Source organism: Palaemon carinicauda, chromosome 40, assembly GCF_036898095.1.
Source record: "Palaemon carinicauda isolate YSFRI2023 chromosome 40, ASM3689809v2, whole genome shotgun sequence".
Classification (NCBI taxonomy): domain Eukaryota; kingdom Metazoa; phylum Arthropoda; class Malacostraca; order Decapoda; family Palaemonidae; genus Palaemon; species Palaemon carinicauda.
In genome coordinates, this window is record NC_090764.1 from 37899828 (window position 1) to 37912441 (window position 12614).

Sequence of the window (12614 nt, forward strand, 5' to 3'; positions counted from 1 at the left end):
CCTACTACCTACGGTCATTGTTATCATTGTCTTGTAATTATAACTCATAATAAATTTAGCATTGAGACATAAGATTTAAATATAATTAATTTGCAAACTACACCCATAGACTGGAATACCGTAGGTAAAAATATACACACTCAAATAGTGGTGCATTGAACTTTCCAAGTAATATTATTCAGAGTCTCTACATCCATAGTATACGTAATTAATGTGATACCCAAGGGCTTTAGATATACTCCGAGTCTATTCAAAGGACCTTGGTGATACCCTAAGAGAATTGGGATGGAAAGCAATGACCGTACCCCACAATTGTTCTTGTAGGAGTTGAAATTCCAGGGTGAGACTTAACTTGAAAGCAGATAATCAAGTGGTGATTTGAATAGATTTAGTGTTACTTGGGAAAAGAAAACCTATCAATCATGTGAAATTGATGGGAAAAGAAAACCTATCAATCATGTGAAATTGATGGGAAAAGAAAACCTATCAATCATGTGAAATTGAGACTAGAAGTAGAAAACCTTATGAACACTTTATAGTTTTTGGCAGCATAGCATAGATTCATACGCCTGCATTTAGAAATTAAACCCTTGTAGATGAACAGTTGTACAATAGCAAAAGAGAGAATACCCACCTGTGAATTTTGATGATAGTAATGATGATATGTTTAACGCTGTAATTTCATCTTCACTTTGTCTTCTTTTAGGTGGCCAGAACCCATTCAGTACGGTGGCCATTCGTTCCAAGTTTGAATCAACTGTCACATCCTGATCGGTGAGAAAATTTACATAAAATTTTTCGCCTCTGAAGTCAATTGGAGAAAGATTTCCCAACCATATTTTAGGTTGAATCTACGTTTATATTGATATTTTCACTTTTCAACATTATTTTTTTTGGCATAATTCTGTTATAGTATGTCTATACCAGTGTTTCATGTAATATTCTACCCAACTTTTCCTTCCTATTTCTCTTAGGCCCAGGTCATTCATACACAATTTTTTATGCAAGTAGCTGACAGACTTTGAAAGCAGCTAACTAATTAGTTAGCAGTCACTGACTAAACAGTTTACAGACTGCGAACGTCACCAATTGGTCACAGAATTTGAACTGGACACAAAATAACATTTGCACGCTTACTAGTCCGCATCAGTCCATAATATTGTTGAATTTTAAAACGTCCTTTTTATTGTCAATCAAACGGAAAGCGTCTTCTACTACTGGGCACATATACAACAGCATGAAACTTGACTCCTTGGTGATATCTATGGACAAATATGCCCATATATTGAATGCATGCACTATATATATATATGTATATATGTATATATATATATATATACATATGTATATATATATATATATATACATATATATATATATATATATATATATATATATATATATATATATATATATATATATATATACACACACATATATATACACACACATGTATATACAACAATAAATGTAGCCGTTTCTAGTCTACTGCAGGACGAAGACATCACACATGTCCCTATTCATGTCTGAGTGTCGACCAGATTTCATCACCAGTCTCGCTGCTGCAGATTGGTGATGGTGGGAGAATTTAGGCCTGATCGCTCAAATCAAACCAACCTAGTTTCGGTGGCCCTGACTAGTACAGCTTTGCTGATCAAGGTGATACACAAACCCTTTCTGTGTGTGTGTATATATATATATATAAATATATATATATAATTACTGGATATATATATATATATATATATATATACAAATATATATATATATATATATATATATATATATATATAAGTTTGTGTATATACATGTATACATATATATATATTATATATATATGTATATATATATATATCTATATATATATATATATATATATATATATATATATATATATGCATAAGCATATATAGATATAAGTAGAGTGTATTGAAATATAGTTTATTGGTTTATTAAAGTCTGTTGTCATTGGTTGGAATTCTCAGTCGATCTCTACTGATGATATATGAAATAAGAAGAATGTTTAGACTATTTGCTCTACTATAAAATCAAATATAAACTTTGGATCCTGAAACGACAATAAAAAGCCACTGACTAGTGTGTGTCTACTACAGGAAATTAGTATGCAACCAATATATGAGTGGTATGGAACTAGTAACTACCCTTCTAGTAACTATGCTCAAACTAAGTCACTGAATATGTGGGACTCACATTAGCAAGAATTAATTCATTAGATAATCCCTGACAACCTTTACAGCCTGGATACCACTTGGTCACAAATTAATGCTAGCAAAGTTAAGCAAACTTTGTAATCAAGCATGTAAGCAAGACACCAGCTGCTTGTGACCAGTCTTGACCACTTCAGTTAGGACTGAATCTAGTTACCAACTTGAGGCTGGTTTTTTCCAAGTCCAGAAACTTTTCAGAACACTGAGAAATCTTTATGTGGTCGCTTAATCACTTAGAATGAATGTATTACAACGAAAATATGTCCTGCTGTTTACTATACCAATAGATGACTGCAGAAAGTTTTTTTCTTAGCAACAGGAAGAATTTAAAGCCGTGTATGTGTGACCCATTTAGCAGAAAACCCCAGTGATCAGTCGCTGCTAGTAGATTAAATAGCCATGTGGTTCCCACTTGATGCAGTCGTTCATAACCCAAAAATGATGTAGATCCTGTAGAATTCTAGCATCAGATAAGTTAAAAAGCAATTCTGTTAAGAGAGATGATCTAATTTTCTATCCCTTTAGTGAGGTCATGAATAGGAAATATGAAGGGATTAATATGATTAATATACCTGAAGCTGAGGAAGACCTTGATGTGCCCATAAATGAATTCAGTGTTTGAAGTCGAAACTATCATTAAAAAACTGAAGAGATGAAAGCCACTGAGATGATATTGGCAGGAAATGAATTGACTCCCAGAATACTTACAAGTTTATTTTGTGGAATGTAGCGTGAAGAGGCAAAACCTGATGAAAGGGAGCTAGGAGTGTTAGTGAAAATGGCAAAAAATGAGATCTGATTGCAATTATTACAGAGGTATCGCACTTACGTCAGTCATCATGAAAACATATAGCATTCTTATTCTAAAGAGAATAGAGAGAAAGATTGACGAAAAGCTGAGAGATGAACAGGCAAGATTTAAAAAAGGTAGAAGGTGGACTGACCAATTTTTCATTTTAAAACATGTTGTATAGCAATGTGTACAATATAGGAATCCGATTTTGATGGCATTTATGGACTATAAAAAGCCTTTGATAGTGTGTACCGGCTAATTATGTAAATTTGATTATGACTGTTCATGAGCATAGCAAGTGCTATGTTAATGTTAGTGGAATCCTATCAAATGAACTTCTAGTGAACAATGGAATACTCCTAGGGAATTTGTTGTCACCTATGTTGTTTATCCTCCTCATGGATTTTGTAATGCATAAAACACTTGGGGATGGTGGAGAAGTTTTGGACTAGATCGGTAATACAAAATTAGCTGACCTAAAGTATACAGATGATGCTGTCCTTTATTAGCAGAACACCACAGGATTTGCAATGCTTGCTTACCAGAATGCATGAAATATCACATGAGGTTAGGCTCAAGATGATTGGAAGAAAGACAGATGATGAGAACAGAATATACAATGGACGATTAAATATCATTGGAAGGAGAAAGGATTAATGAGGTAGAATCATTTAAATAATTAGGAACTATGATCTCTAATACAGGGTCTTTAGAATTTGAGTTTAATGGAAGATTTAAAAAAGCAAATCAGACAATGGCTAGGTTAAGTAAAATTTGGAAATCAAATCGCTTGAAATAACATATAAAAATCAAGCTATATATCAGTTTAGTGAGATCGGTGTTACTGTATGGACATGAGTTGTGGGATGACAATGAAACAATATCCAACAGATTTTGTAAATTTGGGAACAAAGCCCTTAGAAGAATATTTGGAGTTAAATGGCAGGACAGGATTAGAAAGGAAACTATAAGAGAGATTACTCGAGTGCCATACGTGGATGAAATCATGGTGAGAGGTAGATGGAGATCGTTTTGGGAAAGCTCTTTGCACTCCCGAGGAAAGATTAATTTACCAAACTTTTAATTGGGCTTCACAAGGCACTAGGAGAGTTGGAAGACTTAGGCAAACATGGCTGAGGACTATGGAGCGTGAAGTAGGAGATGATGAATGGAAAAGTATTGATTTAAAAGCTGAATATAGAGACGACTGGTGAAATCTTACCGAGGCCCTTTGCGTCAATAGGTATAAGAGATGATGATGTTTATCAGTTTATAATGCTAACAAAACAAAGAAAGATCTTTTACCTAAACTCCTTAGACAACTAAGAACTTGAATGTGAGCTGACATTGCTCCCAGGGCATTCAGATCCACACGTAGACCAAGAATCCTCATGCACTTTGGAATGCATCTTATTCCATATTGTGTGAGTTTTCCTTCAAACTTCACACACGTCACGGCCTTTTCTAAGCAACTGTCAGCATTTCCATCACTTCCATCCGGCCACTGATTAGGAAATCTAAGTGTAACTTCAATGTTGCACTGGCTTGCTGTACTTAAAGTTGGAATCAAATTAGGTAGGTCATCAGGATTGCTATGGAATGAACATTCAAGTGTCTTCACTGTTATTTCAGGCACTAGCAAAGGGATACATGCAAGAAACTCATCCTCCGTCATATGCAATATCCCTATGTTTCCTCCACATAAATCTTTTAAGATTTTAATAACACACTTAATAAATTTGTCATCATTTCTTGTTTCAGTAATGTACTTAAGGAAGGAATCTGTATCTATAACTTCAGACAAATACTGTTCCTCTCTAATTTTCCATTTCCCTCTAATTTCCAAATGCAAATTCAAAATATCTTCAACAATTAAGTACAGTATGTCTATCGCTGTATTGTAGAGGATTCCAGTTATAAATGGCATTAACCCATCCAAATTTAAATCCTCAGTTAACTGTTTTTTCCCTTCATTCAAATATGGCAATGAAGAGACAACATAATTAATTATATTTTCACCTTTTTCCTTCAGTTCTTCAAACTTGTCTCTTTCATCTTCATACAGTCTTATCATTTCATCGCAAATTACGCTGGCTGCAATGAACTCTTGCTCACTTCGATGTCTATAGGAAAAGATTTTCACAACTTCCAGGTCCTTTGTTGTGTGCTTAATGTTGAAATAAGAGGACATAACAGTGTTGAAAACCAAGTCCAGTTCTTCGAGTTTTGTTTTAAATATCTTGGTGTCGTCTTGTGACAATTCATATTTTTGCTGAATGTAATACAGTAATGACCGTTTTTTGTACAAGGATTCAAATTTATCAACATTATCTTCCTCAATTCCGTATTTCTCAGTTAACCTTTTCTTATTGTGCTTTTTCAGCTGGGTATAGAGTGATGAAACTGTATTAAGATTTCCTCTTATTGCAGGACACTCTATATAAAGTAACACAAAGAGATTGAACCATAGAGGGTTCCTCAGTATACGGCCCATTTCATTATTCATAGTCTTTAAAATCTTTGTAATATCTTTGATTATTTCATCTCTTCTTATAGGGTCTGTCTTCAACAAGTGGGATACAAGCGTTTTCATGTGCGAATCTAAGACATCTTTAGGGATACCCAACATACTCAAGTTGATTCGATGGTGTTTTGACTTGTTTACCATGTTTGTGAGTTCCAAAGTGTTTATTGGACGAGTTGTTACAAGAATTTTCATATCTTTGCAATTTAGTCGTAAAATCTCTTCAAAAAGCTTCTTTGATCTTTTGTTGGCCTCATCAAACCCATCACATAAGATCAGGCACTTTGAGCGAAGTATTGAAGACTTTACAAGATCGAAACTAAAGTCTTGCATTGTGCAATGCAGGAGATCTTTAATATATGTTTCAAAGTTATCATAATCATCCTTCCTGAACTCCATATAGAGTAACATTTGAAAAGAATCTAAATTTATCACATCATTAGACTGTTTATACCACTTCTCTACAATAGAGCACAGCATAGTAGTCTTTCCGGAACCTGCACCACCTGATAGTATGACTACTTTTGGGTCTTGGCCACTTGGATTTTTCTTGTCTAATACTTCATTTTGATTGATGATAAGAGACTCTCGTTTTGAGAGGCCAGCATGAAATTCTTCATCAGCATCCATCCTCAAAGACACCATAATCTCACCGGGATCTGTAACTCCATACTGAGTAAGCCAGTCAAAAGGTAAAATCCTACAGGAAACACTATAATGAGAGGCAAGCTCCTCTTTGCATTTCTCTTGTATGTAATCCTGTAACTGATCTGCAAATTCTTCCATTTCCTTCTTTAGTCGTTGAACATGATCTGGATTCGAAGGATCGTATTTCTCACGTATCTTTTCTTGAATTTTTGGAACAATATCTGTAACCTCAAGTTTCAGTTGATCAAATTCAGTCCTCTGACTTGGGTAAATTATGCTTGCTTCATCAAGCGCTTCCTTGAGTGTGCTTTCAAAAGCTAAGAGTTTTATTTCGAGTTCATTCTCTGTGATATTACCCTCTTCATGACTAACAGCATTCCTTTCATCTTTTATTTTCCTTATCAAATCTCTAAGTTTGTCACCTGGGTAATTCACCATCTTTAGCCAAAGAGTCTGACAAATCTTATTAAGAACTGTAATATCTAGATTCTCTGGAGGCTCTGTCGTCAGATTAGTAATTTCCTGACCATTAAAAGGACCCTTCTTTCCTAAGTTAACTCCATTGTCTTCCAAAATCTGACGAATCGTCTTGGGGTTTCCATGAAGAAAACAGTACTTGTAAACACGATATACGACGTCCTTTCCAAAACGTCTAACAAAATAATAATATCTGAATTTTAAGAGTGCCTCGGAGGGGATTACATGTGATAGAACTGAAGTCATGATGGCAATTATTTCGATGTGTCAGTTTCTTTATTTTTCTTAAATTTTTTATTTTTCTTTTCAAGTGTACCATTAATTACTTTCTTGGTTGAAAAGTCTTTCTTAAATCAGAATGATATTTAAATCTCTGTAATTTCTTCATTTCTATATTAGTTTCTTCCTCCAGTCCATCAAAAAAGTGCCAAAATTATAAAAGTTAAGTAGATAGTTCTGGACATAAATTCTGTGGAAAAAATACAAAAGATTATTAATAGAAAATATTAATAGTATTATTGTTGAATATAAATATCTTATACGTAATGTATACCGCAGAAACATGCATCCCATAAATATTATTCTTATATACATAGGAAGGACACATTATACACTGTATGGTAAATGAGGGGAAAATGATTAAGTATCTAGGAAGGTGACTTTAAAGAATATATAAATTAATATGACCCACTTTTGAGAGATTTAATAGTTTGCACATAGAGAAGGGAGGAGCTTGGCTGACTACTGTTTGTTTTCTTTAACTACCAATCTTTGTACTTCTCGTCTTGCCTCTTTTCTTTAGTTTCCAACGCAGTATTTTTCTATTTTCCCAGGCATTTTGGATTTGGGTTTATGAATTTGTGCCTTATGATTTGGTTCTGGAGCTAGGGAGGTAACTCAGCACCAAAGTGTAACTTGAGATAAAATTCCAGTTGTATAATAAAGTAAAAGTTAAGAGATTAGACAGCCAGATTGAAAAGAAATATGGTTGAAGGTTGCTATGTCAAAACAGGGGATAGAATGGGCCAGTGAGATACCCATCAGGTTGGCCTTTGACCTTTGGGTTTTTTTTTATTGGGACACCTTGGAACATAATCAGGGTTTGAGGCTTCCCTCGAAAGATCAGGGTTTAGCATTATTATTATTATTATTATTATTATCGGCTAAGTTACAACCCTAGTTGGAAAAGCAGCATGCTATAAGCCTGACAGCTCCAACAGAGAAAAATGGCCCAGTGAGGAAAGGAAATAGGGAAATAAATAAACTACATGAGAAATCATGAAAAATGAATATAAACTATCGCAAGATTAGTAACAATGTTAAAATAGATCGGTCATATATAAACTGTGAAGAGAGAATTATCTCAGCCTGTAAGTTTGAACTTCTGAATTTCCACCAATTCAACTACCTGATCAGGAACATCATTCCACAATCTGGTCATAGCTGTAATAAAACTTCTAGAATACTGTATAGTATGGAGTCTTATGATGGAGAAGGTATGACTGTTTGAATTAACTGCATACCTAATACTACGTACAGGATGGTACAGTCTGGGATGATTTAAATGCAAATGGTGGTCAGAATGATAAAAAAAAAAAACATTCATGCCACATGCATAATGAACTAACTAAACGACGGTGCCAGGATTAATATGTTGATCAGGAATATGCGATTTAATATATAGCAAGTTATTGTCCAACAAATTAAGATGAGATTCAGCAGCTGAAGACCTTACTGGAGAACAATACATAATGAAAGAATTAATACATTTCCTCAATAGATTGATCACCGAAAGTCTTAAAAGACTTTCTCAATAAGCCGGTGTTTTGTACAGTTGAAGAAGAAACAGACCGAATGTGTTTCCCAAGAGTAAATTTACAATCAAGAATCATAACTAAATTTTAAAGGAGTCATATAGAGTTAAAGAAACATTAACAATGCAGAGATGTGGATGTTGAGGAGCCACTGTCCTCGACCTACTCACAATCATACTTTGAGTTTTGTTAGGATTCAACTTTATGCCCCTTAAATTACACCCTGCACTAATTTTAGCTAGATCTCTACTAAGGGATTCAGAAACCCTAGATCTACATTCAGGAGATGTTATTAAGGCAAAGAGAGTAGAATCATCAGCATATTCAACGAGCTTGTTTCCTAGGCTAAACCACATATCATGTATATAGTATGAAAAGTAATGAGGCAAGAACACCACCCTGAAGAACACCATTTATGACATTTCTATACGCTCCATGGCGCCCATCAGCAACTATCTATAATCCATTACTTGAAAATTCAATAAAGATGTTAAGAAAAGACACACCCACTCCCAACTGTTTTGAGTTTGAAAATATGGCCTCTTGATTAAGACAATTGAAGGCAGCATTGAAATAAGGACCAATCATACAAACTTCCCTGACCACAATCAGTGGATATATGTACTGCATTGGATAATGTAAGATGATCGTCACATGCTCCAAGGTACTTGCAAAATCCAGATTGCAAACTAGGTGAACAGATGATTGATTTCAATATACCTATTTAGATGGTTTGCCAAAAGACGTTTCAAAACTTTAGATTATATTTTAGCTAGGGAAATTGGGAGTTAATCAGTAGGGCTAGAGTTACCACAAAAAACATTTCCCTATGGAGTAACATTACAAATTCTCCAACAAATGCCCAAAAATACATCATCTTGATAACTTGCCTAACACAACAGACAAATTAAGAGCTAAGAAATCAGTGGTGTTTATAAAAATCAAAGGAAAAATACCATTTGTGTTTACATATCCATAAGATACGTTTTAACTTCATGGGACTGAAAAGCTAGTTAGTTTACTTTCAGGAACTCAGGAATGAGGAAGATCAAGTTTCTCATTACTCTGCATACTGTCAACCACATTAGCCAAAAGGGTTTCCTTTTCCTCTGGACAGTGAATGACATAGCAATCTGGTTTAAGTAAAGTAGGAACTGTTAACTCTGCATTAAAGAGTGCAGATTTAAGGTAGCACACCACTTATGTTCCTGGGTTGTAACAGAAAGATTTTCTTTTATGGTTAAATCGTATTCCTGTTCAGTTGAAGCATAAACTCTCAGAACAACTGCTCTTACCTGAGTATAGTTATTTCAAGTCAATTCTGATCTGTTACCCTTCCAAAGGTGATAGGTCTCCTGCTTCTCCCAATAAGTACATCTAAAATCCTTTGAGGTACTGGTTGATGTATGACATAAATGACTTATTGGCATCTCTATCTCCAATTCATGGTTATACTACTGTAGAATTTCTCATGAGTCATGGTACCCCTGTGAAAATGTATGAGACACAATCTGTGGACCATAAGTTCACAATGCAATCTTGACAGTATTTTTATTAGTATCCATAACCTTACTGTCTTTGTGAGCTATGGTTGTTGCTTCACTTTTGTTTGAGGGGGAGATGGCTGAAATCATATCCATTGCCTGATCCTAGGTTAGGTGGACATACATTATAAATAGATGAACTAGGTCACTCTTGTAGATGTGTGTGGGGGCATCATCATGTCTGGAGAGCTACGGACAAGTGCTGCTGCATTATGCTTGATGCTCTCCTAATTTTGAATTATTGATTTATAATTGAAAACCTCTCCAGCAATTGCCCAAGTCAAGTGGAGTGACATTGCATCATCTCAAATGACTTGTGTCTGCGGATTAGTATACTGGCCTCCCGCTAAAGTGTTCTAAACGTCATCTACAGAAAATTCTAGGAAAAACGAGAATGAGAGAATAGCGACAAGGGAAAGTTCTGTTGAACTTATGAAATTGGTAAATATATTATGATTTAATTTCTTATGAAACTGAAAATCGCTATATGGAGTGGATGAGTACTGACAATTTTTCCATTTTTCTCAGTATGAGTAATGGGGCTGGAGCATAATAACTTAGGTATCCATCAACTGAAATGTGAACACCATTTCATTTTACTTTGGGAGACGGATGATTGCTAAATGTGCATGTATTGATTGGTGGTTTTTCTATGATGTATTCTTTAGATGTTTTTTTTTAAATAATAGAGACTCGCAAGTATTCATGCATAGGTTCCTGGATGTTGTTATACAACAGCCATGATGCCATTCTCCCTTCCACATCAGTTCCACCATTACTACCATCACAATACAAGATCCTTCATAGAGAAGTTCAATCCATTTTGAAATTTAATGTAAATTAGATGTAAAAAGATATTAACAAATCAAAACTCACGTGGTTGAGTGCACAGGCATCCATGTACACTTGCTAGACCAAAGGAGCAAGGAGATAATGTTCATTTTCGAGTGAAGCGAGCCACAGTGGAGCAAAGGTCATTTGTTGGACGTGATAGAAATTACAGGTAATTATATTTCAATTTCACGCCACTTACATTAACCGTATATTTTTCCAACCGATCATCTGTTTATTTTGCATTTTGGACCATTATCATTGCTGCAAGGTACTTGTTTGGTTTCCCACTGAGAATCATCCTTATTTCTTTATATGGTAGGAAAACTCATAAACAGGTTGTTTGCCCCAATATTCATGCTCAGGAATGGATGAAACACGATATAATCAGTTGGAGAAATATAGGGTTCTTGTATTTGGCTAGAAGTTAAATGATCTTACTTTATATGAAGCATAAACTTTTACGGTAGTTTTGCATATTTTCAAGATTGTTGATTATTCGTAGGTTTCAGAACACTCGTAATAGGTTTACATCCTACCCACGATTGCAATGGTATTAAAAATAAGGGTTTTACGGTGGTATGCAGTAATTCATACTATAACCAAATAAAGATGAGAGAGAGAGAGAGAGAGAGAGAGAGAGAGAGAGAGAGAGAGAGAGAGAGAGAGAGAGAGAGAGAGAGAGAGTCCATTGTGGGATAGGCCGTTTGAGGATCCAAAGAACTCTGGAACCTGGGCTGCTCCAGCATCCAGAGAAGAACTCTGGAACCTGGGCGGCTCTAGCATCCAGAGAAGAACTATGGAACGTGAGCTGTTCCAGCTTCCAGAGAAGAACTCTGGAACCACCTAGGTTGTTCATAGAGCTGGTATAGTAAAAAGGTTAATTAATATTCCACTATGTCTCGTTCTGCCTCATCAAAATGATCCTATGTCTACGAGCGAAGGCTCACCAAAAGCCGTAATACGAACGATAATACATTCAGTTTACTGTGCAGTACACCAAGGACAATGAACACCACTATAACACTTTATATCACTAGTTAACTAGCTTAACTGTAAACTGTTCAACTTCAACTTCAATCGAGTCACTCTCTATCGTCAATTGATTGCTTGCTTGATAAAAGAAAAATCGCTGACGAAATAAGAAAATCATTTGTCTGGATTATTATAACAACGTCACAATAATAAAGGTAAACTCTAAGACCACAGACGTAGAGAAACCAGCGAAAGAGACTGTTAAATTGTTGGTCGCTGGACAGCTGTGACTTGTGGTTGTGAGACTCGAGGCTTGTCTTGAGAGATTAGAGTAGTTGGAGAGTTGCCAGATTTCCAATAAGCATTGTTCACGGATTTCTTATTTCTCAAACTAAATACTACGAATTCTGGGAAATGGAATTTACCCGAACTGTTTTTCATATAAACATTGGCCGAAACTTTTTGTTAACGTAAGCAATTTCAATAATAATCTTATGATCGAGAAATACGGGCGTAACAACCTTGGGCGATGATGAAACTTTGCTGCTAGGCAAACGATGTTCATTTTGTAGGGCACTGTTTCCGTTTCCGGAATGCCAACGCTAGAGCCCGTGGTACCACACAAGGTCGGACAAATCAAAAGCAAACTACTGTCTCTGCAAATAAGTTTAGAATTGTGATGTGATTTCAATTAAAAGAAATTGCTCAATATGTAGAAAATAAAAATATGATCCATTTGACACACACTCATATCTCGGAGAAGATAATCTGTCGTTTAGA

At 35.2% G+C, this 12614-nt stretch overlaps 1 protein-coding gene across 1 annotated transcript in view; it reads right to left on the reverse strand.

Moving 5' to 3' along the window:
* Positions 1–7123, reverse strand: part of LOC137631893 (uncharacterized) — a 10304-nt gene extending 3181 nt beyond the window's left edge. Inside the window, exons 1-3 of the mRNA XM_068363899.1 lie at positions 4305–7123; positions 3058–3091; positions 635–851 (exon numbers count right to left, since the gene is read on the reverse strand). Coding sequence (XP_068220000.1) covers positions 635–851; positions 3058–3091; positions 4305–6916 — 2863 coding nt within the window. The 5' untranslated portion in view covers positions 6917–7123. The remainder of the gene's footprint in view (positions 1–634; positions 852–3057; positions 3092–4304) is intronic.
* Positions 7124–12614: the final 5491 nt, after the last annotated feature.